This window comes from Trachemys scripta, chromosome 1, assembly GCF_013100865.1.
Source record: "Trachemys scripta elegans isolate TJP31775 chromosome 1, CAS_Tse_1.0, whole genome shotgun sequence".
NCBI classification, from domain to species: domain Eukaryota; kingdom Metazoa; phylum Chordata; order Testudines; family Emydidae; genus Trachemys; species Trachemys scripta.
Window position 1 is genome coordinate 21466905 of NC_048298.1, and position 17298 is coordinate 21484202.

Consider the following 17298-nt stretch of genomic DNA (forward strand, 5'->3'; position numbering starts at 1 on the left):
GATAAAAGCAGGCTGGAGATCTCTACAGCAGTGTTTTTCAACAACTGATCCGTAGACCAATGCCGGTCCCCGAGATCTCCCTGACAGAGTTTAGGAAGGCAGCAAGCCAGTCCCTGGTATCAAAAAGGTTGAGAAACACTGATCTATAGTATCTCAATGCACTAATGGCATCATGCTTTTGTTCATTATATATGGATTTGAATCGGTCACTTTGTTATATTTTTGAAAATTAAACCAATCATTTAGCCTGTGTACCGATCAGTATTGGTAATTCATGGTTTAGATATGCTTCAGCCACTCTGTCCCGATCCTTTTCCTTTCTACTGCAAAAAAAACTAGTAGCAGCAAATTTGAAGAGCACTCAGGAACAGAAGATTTATTAAACTTAGTGTACTTTCAGATAATTCAAAATCATGATTTACACATCACAAGCCTGTAATTGCATCATCTTATTACTATTATCATTCTCCTTCTACCCTATTTTCCATCTGTTTTTCCTCTCTTGCTGCATCTAGTCTTAATTAGTTTTAAACTCATTGGGGCAAGAACTATATCTATCTATGCATTTGTACAGTGCCTAGCACAACAAAGACAAATCCTGATTGGTATTTTTGGATGCTACCACAATATTAACGTAATGGAAGTGAAGCAAAGTTCAATTGATAATGCTGATTCAGAGCCAACAGTCATGAAAGGTTTCCGTATACAGAACAAGTAGCCTTGAGACCACAACAACTCACCCCACCCCACCCCCAATATATGGGCAGAAATATAACAACTGGCCATATAAAGCATTCGAGAGTACCTGTTAGTTTTTATTTCTCACATTAACTGCTCTGGGTACTGTTCACAGATTTGACCTGTTAATTCCAGCACAACACTTAGGTTCCCCACCCAATTCCTTTTCTTCGAGTTCAGACTTTACTTCAGGACTGCTGCAACTGTCTGATCCCAGAAAAGGACCTCTCTGTCTAGGTATTTCTAAGACTCCCATCAACATAGTATCAGTTCTACACTTACTAAGCTGCAGAGTCATTAAGCTGGTATTCCCTGGATCTATTGAAACAGGCTTGAACTCCACTATCTTTCCACAATCTCTTGATGACTCCTGCAAGTTCCGTGGTCATAAATCCTTCCTCTGCTGCTCCAGCTAGTACAAAGAGTTGTCGGGCATCATCCTGTAAGAAACATGGAAACAGAAAACTTGAGGGGGAAAAAAAAAACTAGAGCAGAAATCCATACCATTCCTTTAAGTTAATAGAAGGATTTAAAAGCATCAGCCCAGTCCACAGCAAATGGATGAATTAGTAGACTAAGGAAATGAGTATGTCTACACAGCCCATGACAGTGACCTCCCGACCCAGGCTGGCAGACTAGGTCTCACAGAGCTCATGCTACTGTAACCCACATGCCTAATAGGGAGATCTCTTTAAGAGATCTATAGGGGTGGGGTAGGAATAAGTTGTGTCTGGGTCCTTATTGTTAGGCAGATGCACAATTAGATCTCCACACTCAGAAGTTTCTGGACTTGGATGTGGCAGTTTTGGGAATGCTAAATAGGTTCCCTGTTGCTGAACTCAGACTCCATGAGGGCAAGTAGTCAGGGCAGCTTCTTTACAAAAGGCCATATGCCCTATGTAGTTTGGGAGAAGTTGAGCTTCTGGAGCAGAAAGCAGACTGTTTTCCCTAACGCTAAAGCATTTTGCAGCAGTTAAAACTCTATATACTGATTAATTGTTTAGCTAACTAGCTAACGGAGTTCATTTCAGCAGAGCAGGAGGAAGAGTCTTCATGGATTTCAACTGAAGATTTCTACAAGCAAGTGGTGGGAAGATGTTGCTTTTAACTCAGCAGACTATATAAATTTCATGATCAAAGACTAATAGAGACTCAGGTGAACTCAACCTAAGCTTTTGGGAACTCAATTTCTTTTAACTGGGTTTCTGTGGGGACTGACCTGTTTAGATTTAATTTGTAAAAAGCAACAGAGGGTCCCTGTGGCACCTTTAAGACTAACAGAAGTATTGGGAGCATAAGCTTTCGTGGGTAAGAACCTCACTTCTTCAGATGCAAGTGCTGCATAAGCACGAAAGCTTATGCTCCCAATACTTCTGTTAGTCTTAAAGGTGCCACAGGACCCTCTGTTGCTTTTTACAGATTCAGACTAACACGGCTACCCCTCTGATACTAGATTTAATTTGTTTTCTTTATTTATGCTTATGTACAAACTGTGAAGATAATGTATGTGGATTATAAAGTAGCCATGTTATGTTGTGAAAAATATATTAACTATGTTTCTTTATCATAAGATTTTATAAAGTTGGTACTTAATTAAGTTTACTCCTTTTGTTCTTTCTGGGACTTGAGTGTGGGGAGGTTGACCCTGTACAATCCTTGCTGAAACAACAAAGAGTCTGGTGGCACCTTAAAGACTAACAGATTTATTTGGGCATAAGCTTTCGTGAGTAAAAACCTCACTTCTTCGGATGCATAGCTTCCTTGCTGAAAAAATCTTTAGAGACTGAATCTGGGTCTCTTACTGCTTTTCTATGGGAGCTGGGGTTTTTAAGGCACTGGAGACGGGCAATGAAGTGAACTCTAGCCCACCCAAAGGTTACACTAACACACTAAAAATAGCAGTGTAGACAGCACTTTGAAGTTGTAACTCAGGCTGGAGCTCGGGCTCTAAAGCCCACCCCTGTGCCTGGGCTTCTAAGCCCAAGCTGCAACAGCAACACATCTATTTTTAGAACAGTAGCACAAGTCTGAGTCTGTCCATCCAACTGTAGAAAATAAAAGCCTATTGTTAATTGAGGCTTTTATATATCGACACATTGGTAGTAAATCAAATATCTGCGTGAAGACACAACATTTTATTGATAAGGAAATTTGTAAGATTTCAACAAGAAAAATAAGTGGAACCAGCATATTTCAAGTTGAAGCCAAACTCCAATCTCATTCTAGTCCTCAAAACCAACTGGATACAGTTATATTTACACTCAAATTTTTACAGATACATTTACGTGAATTCTGAATTTGTAGTACACTATTTTTTAAAGACCTACAAAAAAAATCAGCTGTGAGTAGAAGCCATAAATTGCTAGCTCTCCTCAAAGCATTCCTCCTCTTCTGTCAGCAGATGCATCAGGTAACCAATCGTCTCAATATACTAGAAAAAGTTTTCTTCATTTTTCCCCAAAAATACTAGAGGTATTAACCTGCAAGCCTATTTTACCCAGCAAGAATTCATTCTCTCTCAATGCTGGCCAACATCGAGCAGCTAATAGTTTTTAATAGAACAAATATGAGGGGTTTAAAAACTAAATTGTTGAATAAAAGGCAGAATATAGAAAACTATTCAACCATGAGTAATTTTTGTGGTACATGTATTGCATTTTATTTCTCCTCCCATTTCTAGATATGGTGAGAATGAAGAGCAGTTCTTGTTTTGAGGGGGGTTAACCATTATGTTATCATATTAGAACACTATGGAATTCATAAGTCATATCATAGTATCACTAGTTAAAAAATTCTTATCTTACACTTATGCTGCTCTGACCTTCAATACACACAAGTCTAACCACAAGAAAAAAAAAACCCTTCCTTACAGCTTAATTTTCAGATCTGTTTGAAATGATAGCACAGGAATGGCATCTCCCAACATCACGAGAATTGTAGGTCATTGTCTTTTTGCTCTGATTCTCCCACAGGCAAGGCTTGCTTGTTTGTCACCAACTCAAATATGGGTTCCAGTTCTCCAGGAAAGAGATTGCAGTTCAAATTTTGCCTTCATTTACAAGAGCAAAACTTTCACTGAAGGACAATTAGACTGACAGGTGTAACTGAGGGCAGAATTTGACCACAGCTGTTCTATACACTTACCAATATAGAGATGAAAAAACCCTGCCCCAAGGAGCAGACAATCTCTACAATGGATTACATAAACAACTGAAGTAGTAACAGACACCAAGAAAGGACATTTGTTAAATACACAGATATTCTCTTTATGAATATATACATATGAGTAGTTGAAATATTTGTTTTATTTTGAAGTATAAGCACACTTTTTTGAGAGTGGCAGAGGTGATTTCTCTGGAATGATTTGAATAAAACAGTGGAGTCTTGACAAGAGAACTGAGAAACATACTATAAGCAAAGGGGAGCATGGCAGGAGACACAGAGACAGCTCCTGCAGCAGAATATGGAAAGTAGGTCTCAATTAGACTGGTATCTTTGGTGGAATGGAAAGGGATAAGAGACTTTGGATTCAAAAGGTGACCATGTTAGAAATGTAAGTAGGGGCTGCATGATGCAGGGCACAATTTATAGAGCACAGAACTATTTATGAAGCTAGCAATCACCTGCATCTCTTCATCCCACCTCCAATTGCATCAACAAATCTACTTTTTGTTATCCTTCAGTGCCACATTTCCCTTTACAGAAACAGTAGACACACCAAGTGTGGCTGTATTAGGGGACATTAGGATCAACTTTTCTTTTTATGAAGTTAAGTAATGTGGGGTTTCTTCCATCCTTCACAAACAGTCTGGAATAGAGGGGCTTCCCTTCAGGAAAAAGGTTACTAAGTTTTCCGTAACTACTGTTCTTTGTGATGTGTTGCTCATGTCCCTCAGTGGTATCTGGCAGACTGGCTCTAGCGCCCTCTGGTGCCATGCGCTCATGTGCTGGTATAAAGGGCCTGACTGGCCCCTCACCCTCTCAGTCCCCTCTTGCTGATTACACTGGTCTACAATTTTTGAGAAGTCGTCTGCTTCAGAGATAAAATGTGCTATTTGTTATGTATTTTGATGTGCTGAATGCAAATATGACAATTAAAACTGATTGGCTACTGTTTCTAAGATATTTAAGTTTTTACATTTTACGTCTATGTATATTGTCTAGATAGTAGAGTTTTAATCAAATTGTAAACCTAGGTCTTTTCATTTTATGGTTGCTTTACATAATAATATTTCACCTGTCCTGTTTATGTAACACTTGAAAAAATCAGCAAAAGGGTTATATAAATAAAATTTATTATGAAACAAAAGGCAAAACACAATTATGTACATAGTTTAGTCTTATTCAGTGTCTACTCGGCGCTTCTTGGCTTGTCTCTTGTATTCATTAAATGGAGCATCTCTTGTCACTGTCCAGCAATAGTCTGCAAGCATTGATGGGCTCCATTTGCCCTGATAGCGTTTCTCCATTGTTGCAATGTCCTGGTGAAATCGCTCGCCATGCTCGTCGCTCACTGCTCCATAGTTCGGTGGGAAAAAAATCTAGATGAGAGTGCAAAAAAAATGTATCTTTAGTGACATGTTGCAACCAAGGCTTTTGTATGCCTTGAGGAGGTTTTCCACCAACAACCTGTAGTTGTCTGCCTGGTTGTTTCCGAGAAAATTTATTGCCACTAACTGGAAGGCTTTCCATGCCGTCTTTTCCTTGCCACGCAGTGCATGGTCAAATGCATCATCTCGAAGAAGTTCACGAATCTGAGGACCAACAAAGACACCTTCCTTTAGCTTAGCTTCACTTAACCTTGGAAATTTTCCACGGAGGTACTTGAAAGCTGCTTGTGTTTTGTCAACGGCCTTGACAAAGTTCTTCATCAGACCCAGCTTGATGTGTAAGGGTGGTAACAAAATCTTCCTCGATTCAACAAGTGGTGGATGCTGAACACTTTTCCTCCCAGGCTCCAATGACTGTTGGAGTGGCCAATCTTTCTTGATGTAGTGGGAATCTCTTGCACAACTATGCCATTAGCAGAGAAAACAGCAGTACTTTGTGTATCCAGTCTGCAGACCAAGCAAGAGAGCAACAACCTTCAAATCGCCACAAAGCTGCCACTGATGTTGGTCATAGTTTATGCACCTCAAAAGTTGTTTCATGTCATCATAGGTTTCCTTCATATGGACTGCATGACCAACTGGAATTGATGGCAAAACATTGCCATTATGCAGTAAAACAGCTTTAAGACTCATCTTCGATGAATCAATGAACAGTCTCCACTCATCTGGATCGTGAATGATGTTGAGGGCTGCCATCACACCATCGATGTTGTTGCAGGCTACAAGATCACCTTCCATGAAGAAGAATGGGACAAGATCCTTTTGACAGTCATGGAAACCCTAACATCACCTGCCAGGAGATTCCACTGCTGTAGTCTGGAGCCCAACAGCTCTGCCTTACTCTTGGGTAGTTCCAAATCCCTGACAAGGTCATTCAGTTCACCTTGTGTTATGAGGTGTGATTCAGAGGAGGAGGATGGGAGAAAATGTGAGTCCTGTGACATTGATGGTTCAGGACCAGAAGTTTCATCCTCTTCCTCGTCTGACTCAAGTGAGAATGATTCTGGTGCATCAGGAACCGGCAGTCCTTCTCCGTGGGGTACTCGGCGTATAGCTGATGGAATGTTTGGATAATGCACAGTCCACTTTTTCTTCTTTGACACACTTTTCCCAACTGGAGGCACCATGCAGAAGTAACAATTGCTGGTATGATCCGTTGGCTCTCTCCAAATCATTGGCACTGCAAAAGGCATAGACTTCCTTTTCCTGTTCAACCACTGGCAAAGATTTGTTGTACAAGTGTTGCAGCATATGTGTGGGGCCTACCTCTTGTCCTGATCTCCAATTTTGCAGCCAAAATAAAAGTGATAGGCTTTCTTAACCATAGTGGTTATACTGCGCTTTTGTGATGCAAAAGTCACTTCACCACAAACATAGCAGAAGTTATCTGCACTGTTCACACAAGTACGAGGCATCTCTGCTCACTTTGGCTAAACAGAGATGTGTCCCTTTGCAAAAACAAACACTGACAAATAAGAGAGCACGACACTGTATGATTTCTAAAGCTGATATAGGGCAATTTGTTCAGCAGTGATGTAAGCTTCGTTATGATTGCATCATCCATGACTTCTAGGAATAACATGATGCAATTCATATCATGTATGACACAATACCAGCTTCAGATTGCATCATTCATTGTTTTGCCTAAAAAGCAAGTACTGTCCAAACCCAGTCATAGATTTAGTCATAGATCCAGTCAAAGATGTATTTTAGTCATTTCTGGTTTAAATTGAGATCCCTTCCCTTTATAACTCACTTATCCTCCGCCATTCCCAAATCAAGGGTCGTATATACTGACCCAATAGCATATCTTGAAAACTAGAGCCAATCAACAATTTTAAGCATCATTTTCGTTCTCAGGGACCCAGAATTAGTAAAGTTTGACTACATTTATTTCAGAAGCATTTTGGCTGTAGAGCAGTGTTAACTCTGACAGAGGGGCAGGAGGGTGGGTCGTGGAATGGACACGAACCACACATTTTGAAGAACAATAGTGACGGAAACGTTAGTAACCATTTTTTCTTCTTCAAGAACTTGGTCATGTCCATTCCACTTTAGATGACTCACATGCGGTACCCAAGGAGGTGGGTTTAGAGTTCATAGACATGCAGATTGCAACAGTACTCTTCCAAACTTGGCATCATCTCTGGCCTGTTGGGTGATGGTGTAGTGGGAGCAGAGAGTATGTACTAACAACAATAAAGCAGAAAGAAAAAGCCTCAAAACACACTCCCCCCGATTTCTTATTTTCCATACCAAGACTACACTAACAGATTTAGCTGTACCAAAGTCACTTCCAGGAAAATATATTTTCTAACTCCTCATTTAACGCTGTAGTTATGTTCCTGAAAAATGAAACTTTAAGTGAAATGATGTTAAACAAAACCAATTTTCCCATAAGATTTAATGTAAATGCGGGGGTTACGTTCCAAGGAAATTTTGGGGGGGGCAGACAAAAGGCATTATATACTGTACAGTACTGTACTGTGGTTGGGAGGTGCCCCTGGCTTACCCCACACAGGCACAGCCTGCTGCAGGCAAGGATGCTAGGAAGCACCTTGCACAGCGGCAGCTTTCCCACAGAAGAACAGGTGCCGAGTTTGCCGGGGGATACTCCAGGCCCGCCTCTTCCTGGCCCTGTTCCACTCCAGGCCCACCTGTTCCACCCCCACTCCACCTCCTCTCCAGAATACGCTGCATCCCTGCTCCTCCCCCTCCCTCCCAGCACTTCCCTGCTGTCAAACAGCTGTTTGGTGGTGCTTAGGACTTTCTGGGAGGGAGGGGGAGAGCGGGGACACAGAACTTCTGCCTCCTCCCCATCCCTCCCAGAAAGTCCTAAGCGCCACCAAGGGAAAGTTGGTGCTCTTCCACAGAATCTTACAAGCAGTGGACAGAGCAGGCAGCCAAACGACGTTATAAGGGAGCATTGCACAACTTTAAATGAGCAGGTTACCTAATGGAGCAGCGACTCAACTTTGAAACAATGTTAAGCAGGGGACGTTAAGTGAAGCGTTACTGTGTGTGTGCGCGTGTGCACACACACAGCCTTTCTCTGCTTGCTGAAGGGTTTAAACAAAGTGAATGTTGATACTACAGAGCTATATATGCTGAAGGTTTAGTCCCCCCATCAAGCACGCCAATTAGTGATAAACCAAGTCCACAGAGCTACTTAAATTACTTATTTTCTCAGAGTCAAAATGTAAATTTGCACTGCAGCAAGAATTCAGAGCAATAGTATCAACTTAATTTTCATATTATATATATATAATTATATAGTGAAATTGTATATATGCACCCAGAACTCTGGACTATTGTAATATTTTACAAAATAAATAGCATTGGGTTTGTCCTGTTCCTACAGGACAGGAAACAAGTGATCTGACTGTAAATTTATGCATTACACAAAGAAAAAAAAGTCACAAAACTTAGTCATCTCCTCCTTATGAGCCACAAATTTCTCTCTCCATCTACTTCTTGTTACCACTATTAACATAGTAATTACTTTTGAATACCATCACAATAAAGAGTCTCCACCCACCCAAAAGCTGTCAGTTCAACATTTACACCTGGGGGAATTCTGCGCCACTCCAAAATTCATGTCTAGTGAATAATTTTTCCCCCTGCAGGAAATACATTCTTCCCAAGAATTGCTGCCATTCCACTTTCACCCACTAGAGGCCATTGTGGCGCCAGAACAGCCAGAAACATGAACCCAGCCACCTGTTCTGGCGCCACCGCAGCCTCTGATGGGCAAAAGGTAGAACTGCAGAATTCTGGGGCAGAATGATTTTCTGTTGGGAAAAAAAATTCTGTGCATGTGCAGTGGTGCATAATTCCCCCAGGAGTAGAAGATCATCACAGCACCCTGCCCATGGAGCCAGGTTAAGGCACACCGAGTGGGGTACATGGTGTTGCTGGGAGGTGGTCACAGACTGGGATTCAGAATGGCTAGTGGGGGGGAGGAAGGGGAAGACTGGGCATGGGCTCAGGGGCTAATGGGGTGACAGCATTGTGCCAGGGGCTGAATGGGAGTGGGGGTGCAAGGCCATATGGGGAGGAAGCTGCAGGGACGGATGGGGAAGGGTGTGCAGGGACAGGGGCAGATATGTGACTGAATGGGAGAGGCTTTGGGTCAGCCAGGGTCTCCATAGGGGAGGCTCCCCAACTATCTAACAATCCCACCCCCACCAAATCCTGTTCCATACTTCTCTCACCCACACCCAACAACCCTCCAGGTTCATTCCAGGCTCTTCCCTCTCCCTCAGCCCCTGTTACCTCTGACTCCCCCAAGCCTTTGCACTGCTTCAGATGGGTGCAGGAAATACAGTTCTGTAGTGTAATTTAAATGAACTACTCAAAGTTCTGTATTAATATGCCTAGTAAGGAATCTATTTGTCAAAAAAAATTACGAAAATCTTTTTTTTTTGTCTGTATTGTTACAGACATACTTTTTGACAGGTATTTTGAAATAAATTACCAAAATAATTGAAACTGGCATGATTATATTGTGTTATTTTGATAAATAAAATATGTACAATTTTGCAAAATTTTAAAATATTGTGCCTAGAATTTTTAATTTTTTGTTGCAGAATTCCCCCAGGAGTAAACATTGGTCTCTCTCTAATGCTACTGAATTATTTTCTACTATATTACCACCTAGAAGCTTCAATCAGAGTCAGGGCTCCATTGAACTGGTGCTATACAAACACACAGCATGAGACAATCCCTGTCCTAGGGAGATTACAAAAGGCAAGACACAACCAGTTGGAGAACAAACTGAGCAACAGGTGAGGAAAATGAGGGTAACAGTGAGAGAAACAAGGTCATATAGACTAGCTGTGTGCATAATTGGCAGGTTCTGAGCACATTATTATATATTAGTTTTCTTGTTAGATATGAAACAAGAAAATTTATATGATCTAGTAACTCCTATTAGTCAAACCATTATTATTTCTGTCTTACCCATCACTACAAACTTAATGTCAAAAGCAAAGCAGCATTATCTAGTAATCTGAATATAGGACTGGAATCTGAAGATCTGGGTTCTACTCCCAGCTTTGCCACTGACTTGGTGGCCTTAGACAGCTGAAAATCTCTGTTCACACTCTTCCCTGCAAAATTATGATAATGGCTACTTCATAGGGGCATTGTGGCTATAGTCATTAATGTTAGAAAAAAGTGTTTTTAAGACTTACATAAAAGAGGCATAAAAATGCAAAGCGTCAACATATAAAATGGTGCTGCTTTCCTGATAAAACCATTTTTCTTCCCCTTGTTCTTTGTTCCTACCCACCCCCTTTCTGTCATTCAAACTTGCAATCTTGACTTGTGAGGAAAAAGTAAATATGGCACAAGACCCTAAAGTACTAAATAATAAATAAAACATGTAATACAAATAAATACTTTACAAGTTTCTTTCAGTACATGATCTGCAGAATCTCTCCCCTTCCTCTATGTCCCTTCTGCGAAGACTAGCCCATACTGGGGCTACTTCCTGCTTCAGCTGTTGCAGCCAATGAATATTCCACACACTGACCTTGACCTCCATTGAGTGCAATAACTTTTTATACATTCCAGGGTACGGACTGACACTTTAGGTGTTAAGTCCAACATCTGGGTGTTACTGAGGTCCTCAAAACCCCTTCTTACCCAATCCCTAATTCTGTAGACACTTGAAATCCTGGGTGCTTGAGTATTCTTTGTTGAAAGTCCCTAGATACTCAAATTTCTGCAAGTGTGTATGCACACAGATGTCTCAGTCTAGGTGCGTGGGTACCTCTTTTTATGCTTTAGCTTTCAAACTAGGCATTTCCCCACCAAACTCACCTGCAGGGCCTGATCTGGCAGGTGTGCTCAGGGCATGCCTAAACTCACGCAATTCTCCCATGGTACAATTCTCCCATGTGTAGAAGCAATCTGAAAACAAATTTCCCATCTCTCAGGTGAGTGCCCGAAGCACTGTACTATGGGATATTCTGGTGCAGAGTCTCAATTTTCCCTGTTGAAACTGTTCCAATGTCTATAAATGAATAAATAATTATGCATTCGGACAGAGGAGCAGAATGACTGTGCAGAGTAGCAGTTAGGGCATTCACTTGGGAGGTAGGAAATAAGTTCAAATCCCTTCTCCACATGAGGCAGAAGGACAATTTGAATAGCCATCTATCACGTAAAGTGCAATGCCATTTATGGTGCTCTATAAATCAAACCTCCTGCAAAGGAAAATGGTCATTTATTTGGAATGTTAAAAGTGGACTATTAATATTTTTGTTTGTCTGCACCCATTAGGTAAGACAAGGTACGTTTGTATAAATGTTGCCAAAGTTCTTTAGAGTCTGTAAAAAGAACAGGAGTACTTGTGGCACCTTAGAGACTAATAAATTTATTTGAGCATAAGCTTTGGTGGGCTACAGCCCACTTCTTCAGATGCATAGAATGGAACATATAGAAGGAGATATATGTACATACAGAACATGAAAAGGCGGAAGTAGCCATATCAACTCTAAGAGGCTAATTAATTAAGATGAGCATTTATCAGCAGGAGGAAAAAAAAAAGAAAAAAAACTTTTGTAGTGATAAGCAAAATGGACCATTTCAGACAGTTGACAAGAGGTGAGAGGATACTATCTATTTCCCCATGTTAAGTATCCTCACACCTCTGTTAGTCTCTAAGGTGCCTCAAGAACTCCTGTTCTTTTTACGGATACAGACTAACATGGCTGCTACTCTGAAACTTTAGATTCTGTGTTATTCTGAAAAGTATTTTTCTCGCTTTAAGGAGTTTTGGTTTTTTCTCTTCTCTTCTTTTTTGGAGTGTGGAGGGGGAAAAAAGTTCTAATATCTTTACCATGAAGTAACAATGGACAGAAAATGATGTTTGAATGACATATGGCATGTTAGCTGCATATCTACATTTGTATGTACTTCAATACTCACAGCCCTGGTTGGATCACAAAAGTCTATCTTCAATCTCCCCATTGCTCTAATGATAGCAATAATGGACTGAATGGTATTACTGTAGACAACAGCTTTGTATTGTTTACATTCTTCTTCTGAATAACCAGCTTCATGGATAATCCTATGGAGGAAAATAATATTAAGTCTTCTATTCAAATGCAAGCAAATAAATAATTTCAGTTATATCTTTTAACCATACTTACTTCATTTGCTTTACAATTGTGCTTTTCCCTGATTCTCCAGCTCCTGAAAAATAAATGTGTAAAAATTACTAAAAGACATCCTTCTTGACTTCCCTTCGTTTCCAAAGCTAGCAGTTAAAAAGTCAGTTTTCACATTTCAAGAATTCCTTAACAACTGATATATTACTGAAAATTTTTAAAACACAATTGTTACAAGTTACCTTTTAACACCAGGCAGGAAGTTTAAATTACAATTTCTTGCTTTTGACACTTACAATAGGAGGAGATCTGAAATGCCTTTATATTCCTAGCTATACTCCATCAAGCCACAAAATCGTCTCATTTAAAAAAATTGCAGGAATTTCTAATGCAAACAAATGGCCAAATACATATGTGTAGAATCCACTAACTAAACCAGGGGTGGGCAAACTATGGCCTGGGGGCCACATCCAGCCCTCCAGACGTTTTAATCCGGCCCTCAAGCTCCTATTGTGGAGTGGGGTCCGGGGCTGGGGGATTTCACCCCCCATCTCTTATCCAGCTCCAACGAATATGGGCAGTCAAGGGGCTCCACTCGCTGCCCCCGCAGCTCCGATTGGATGGGAACCATGGCCAAAGGGAGCTGCAGGGGTGACGCCTGTGGACGGGGCAGCGCGCAGAACCACCTGGATGTGCCTCTGCATAGGAGCCAGAGGGGGGACATACCGCTGCTTCTAGGAGCTGCTTGAGGTAAGTGCTCCCCAGAGCCTTCAGCCTTGACCCCCTCCCATGCCCCAACCCCTTGTCCCACCCCTCACCCCCTCCCACCCTCTGAACCCCTCGGTCCCAGCCCCACTCCAGAGCCCACACCCACAGCCGGAGCCCTCACCCCCTCCTACACCTCAACCCCCAATTTAGTGAGCATTCATGGCCCGCCATACAATTTCCATACCCAGAAGTGGCCCTCAGGCCAAAAAGTTTGCCCACCCCAGAACTAAACACCAACAAGTTGACAATCTTTTCCCTCACGTTTTCACAATACCTCCCCTGAAAGACAGTGTAATCAAAATGTCATTAGTGTGACATCTAAAGGCTTGTCTATGGGGCCCCGCAATGCAGGCTATGGGTGTGTGAGTTGCAAAGCATACTAAAGTGTTTACCGGAGCTGCCCCACGTAGACGAACTGAAAGACACAATGGGACCACATTAACAAAAACTAAGTACACCTTTTAGTACACGGTCAATCATTTCATTCGTCAGCTTCTGGCACTTAACACGCCTTTCAGCTTGACTTGGGCTAAAAGTTGTATGAGATTCAGTCTAAAAACAATTTATACTTTTTAAAAGTTATGAAAATCATTTGTGTAAGTAATTTGTTATTCATATGAAATATACAGCAATGAATGATTCCCTCCCCTCCACATGTAAGTAGTTTTTGGGTTTTTTTCTGTGCCTGGGACGGTACATTTTACCACAATCTGAAGAGCGAGAGAGTGTGTGTACATGCACATACACACACTACATACATATTCTCAGAGGTTCTTCTCAAGACTCATATGGGATGACCTTCATAACTCACTTGTAGTTTCACTACTCATGAATAACGCAGCCATCCCAGACTCCTATTGATAGAACCCTTATATGGTACCACATAATCACATTCCATACAGTCACAGATAGACATGATAAGTAAAGGAAGGGAGAGAAGGGTTCCCCAACACCACCAACGAGCTCTAGGGACAAATATTTCCCCACCTCAACTGACAGGGAGGGAGAGAGGATTGACTACATAAGTCCTCCAACTTTAGTATCAACTTCTAGTAAATGTGTCTAATAACGTTGGTGCCTCCTGCCTACCATACATTGGAAAGGAGAAGAATCTTTCTCCCCCATCCCATAATTCCATCCTACTTCAGGGCTTGTCTACACCAGCATATCTGCACTTGTGCAATCCTCCACTGTACTCATGTAAAAAGTGACAAACTGGGGCAAATTGTACTAATGCAACTAACACTAGAGGTTTGCATGAGTGCAGCTACATCACTAAAAATAAATAAATAAAAACAACCAAAGAAAAAATATACCCACTATGTCAGAACCAAGTGTGCCATGGAATCACAGGGTTATGGAGGAGGACTTGAAACTTTTCTTGAGGGAATTTTCAATCTACAAAATCATTCCGGTCAACAGTTCTATCTACCGAGATCAGGGTCTCCCCGTACCAAGAATGGATGAGGGGGAGAAGTTTTAGATACTGAACAATAGCTTTGCCTTGTGGGGCTACTATATTTTAAAGGCAGCCTTGTTAATCCACCTCTCTCTCCCCAAATTAAACAATCCCCAAATCACAATTTTCTCCAGGGAACCCAGACTGAGAAAAAGATATTTGCCCTTTTTGTATCTGATAATTAGCTTTTTTAGGTGGTGAGCAAGAGCTTATTGTTGGCATGTGCTATATTCCAAGGTGGAAGGAACAATTTCTACCTAACATTCCATATCATCTGAATCATATTGGTCTGAGATTAAGAAGTGTCCTCCATCCTTACAAGGAGAAAGGGAGGTGGACACTTAGCAAGCCCCACAGGACTCAGAGCTTCAGTGAACAATACTCTGATTTCCATTTGGGATAGAAGGGGATCATGAGGCATCATGCCCCAGCTTCCTCTCTTTCTGCTTGCTCTCACTTTGGAAGACACAGGTCAAGAACTCCATACACTCTGACTATATAGTTCCTGTAACTATCTGCAGAGGGCACACACCTGCAAGAACAGGAGAAGCCCTGCCACTAGTGGCTGCTGGTTTGGTTTCTCCACTACTGTACTGTTCGCTACAAGAAGAAGAAGAGGAGTCCAATGGAGCTTGAGCTAGTCTTTTATCAGTGGAGGAGGAAACCTTTCCTTTATTTTCCGTGTCCAGGATCTTTGCCCCCAGTCGCCCTTCTGCCCCTCATCAAAACCAAGAGCTCTGTGCTGACAGCTTGGAGTGCATCTGCAGGCAGAAGAACTACAGCTTATAAATTATCCCCCAAGTCCCTGCTAGTTTCCCCCTGACCACTTTCCTAGGAGCTAGGTATGTGAAGGAGCCAATTTCTAGGGTTGCTGATGCTTGACCAGTTCCTGCGTTTGATTCCTGCTCCCTGATGAAGGAGGGTGAATCTTTCTGCAGGAGCCTCTGCTGTTAGAACTGCTCCTGCCTCCAGGATAGCAGGACGTGTGGCCCTCCTTGGCCTTGAGAGAGAGATTATACCAGAGGTATTTCCAGAAAGCTTATGGGGGGGCTTCTCCAGACCTCCCTAAGTTCTTTGCTAAAAACACTGTCCTTTCTCAGCATGGGAGCTCAGACTTTTGCCAAGCAAAGGCAGAACCTGTACTTTTTTCCCCCAACACAGGCCCATCCTTTTTCCTGGAGAAGTCTAAGGCCTGGTCTACATTAGGATATTAGGTCAGGATAACAACATTGGAAAGGGATATGAAAAATCCACATCCCTGAGCAACACAGTTAAATCGACCTAACCCCAGGGGTAGACAGCACTAGGTCGAAGGGAAACTTCTCACATTGACATAGCTACTGCCTCTCAGGGAGGGGAGTACATACGCCGAGAAGGGAATCCCTCCCATTGGTGTAGGCAGAGTGTTCACTGAAACGCTGCTGTACACCGCTGTTGCATTTTAAGTGTAGCTAAGCCCTTAGACAGGGGAAGCACTAGGGCTAAGCATACACTGGACCTGTACCCTCTTTTCCTTAACTCTTCCTTACCCTGGGTGGCATAGCTGGTGTTGTGAAAGGGACTGCCTCAGTAAATGGGTAGGCAGCTGGTTGAAGGGGTGTCTGAGCACCCCTTGCCACCTTAAAGGGACCAAGTCCTAAGGTATTGGGGTGTTTTTATAGGGCTTCCTAATTTCCTCCTCTCTTCATGAGGAGAGACGCTTCTCTGCTTAAACTAAATCTGAGCCACCTCTGCACTTCAGTGAGGTAAGGCACGCTAGACTTAGCTGGTGCCTGGCATTGGACCTGGTTATGGTCAGTTACACTGGCCACCTATTAAGGGAAAATTCAGTATACATGAACTGTGGGCCGCAGCCTGTCAGTGTGTCAAGTGTGCTGCTAGGGCAGATGGACAACGAAGTGTGTAACAGGAGCTGCTTAAGTCCTCAAAGGCCTATTTCTTACTTCTAGCAGAAACTTGGTAGAGACAATGGTCTCCACCTGCTCAGCACAAACAAATGACACCACCAATCAAGCAAGCAATATTAGCAGTAGAATGACTATACCTAATCAGGTGAGGAATCTGTGCGAAGCCAAGTAGAAACAACTAAGATGTTTGTACACCAAATGCAAGGAGCCTGGGTAAAAAAAATGGAGGTACTAGAATAACTGGTGGAAGGGGAAACAGATATTATAGGGATAGCAGAAACATGGTAGAACAGTAGTTATAACTGGAGTAAAGGTATTGAAGGGTATGTGCTCTTTAGGAAAGACAGAAATAAAGGTAAAGATGGTGGAGTAGCGTATATTAAAGATGAGTAGACTGTAAAGAAATTAGAAATGATGGAATGGATAAAAACAAACAGTCTGTGTCAAAATCTCAAACTACAGAAGATTAGATGGGCTCTATTTTTATCTATCTTCAGTTGCACTAATTTTTTCAAATTCAGTCGATCACAAGTTAAAATAACTACCTTATATACTTGTTCATAATTTTTTTTTAGTAAAAAAGGAAAGCACCAGAGAAAGGGATCAGCTTATGAACGGGTATAGAGACGGAGAGGTGGGACACAGCCCCTCCCCCCAACAGAGGGAGCCAGGAGAGGAGCACAACCAGCAGAGCCAGA

At 41.9% G+C, this 17298-nt stretch overlaps 1 protein-coding gene across 1 annotated transcript in view; it reads right to left on the minus strand.

Moving 5' to 3' along the window:
- The window catches only part of GNAI1 (G protein subunit alpha i1), a 64740-nt gene that overhangs the window by 30394 nt on the left and 17048 nt on the right, over window positions 1-17298 (minus strand). The window contains exons 2-4 of the mRNA XM_034765721.1: window positions 12509-12551; window positions 12285-12426; window positions 1021-1178 (exon numbers count right to left, since the gene is read on the minus strand). Of these exons, the coding sequence (XP_034621612.1) occupies window positions 1021-1178; window positions 12285-12426; window positions 12509-12551 (343 nt within the window). The remainder of the gene's footprint in view (window positions 1-1020; window positions 1179-12284; window positions 12427-12508; window positions 12552-17298) is intronic.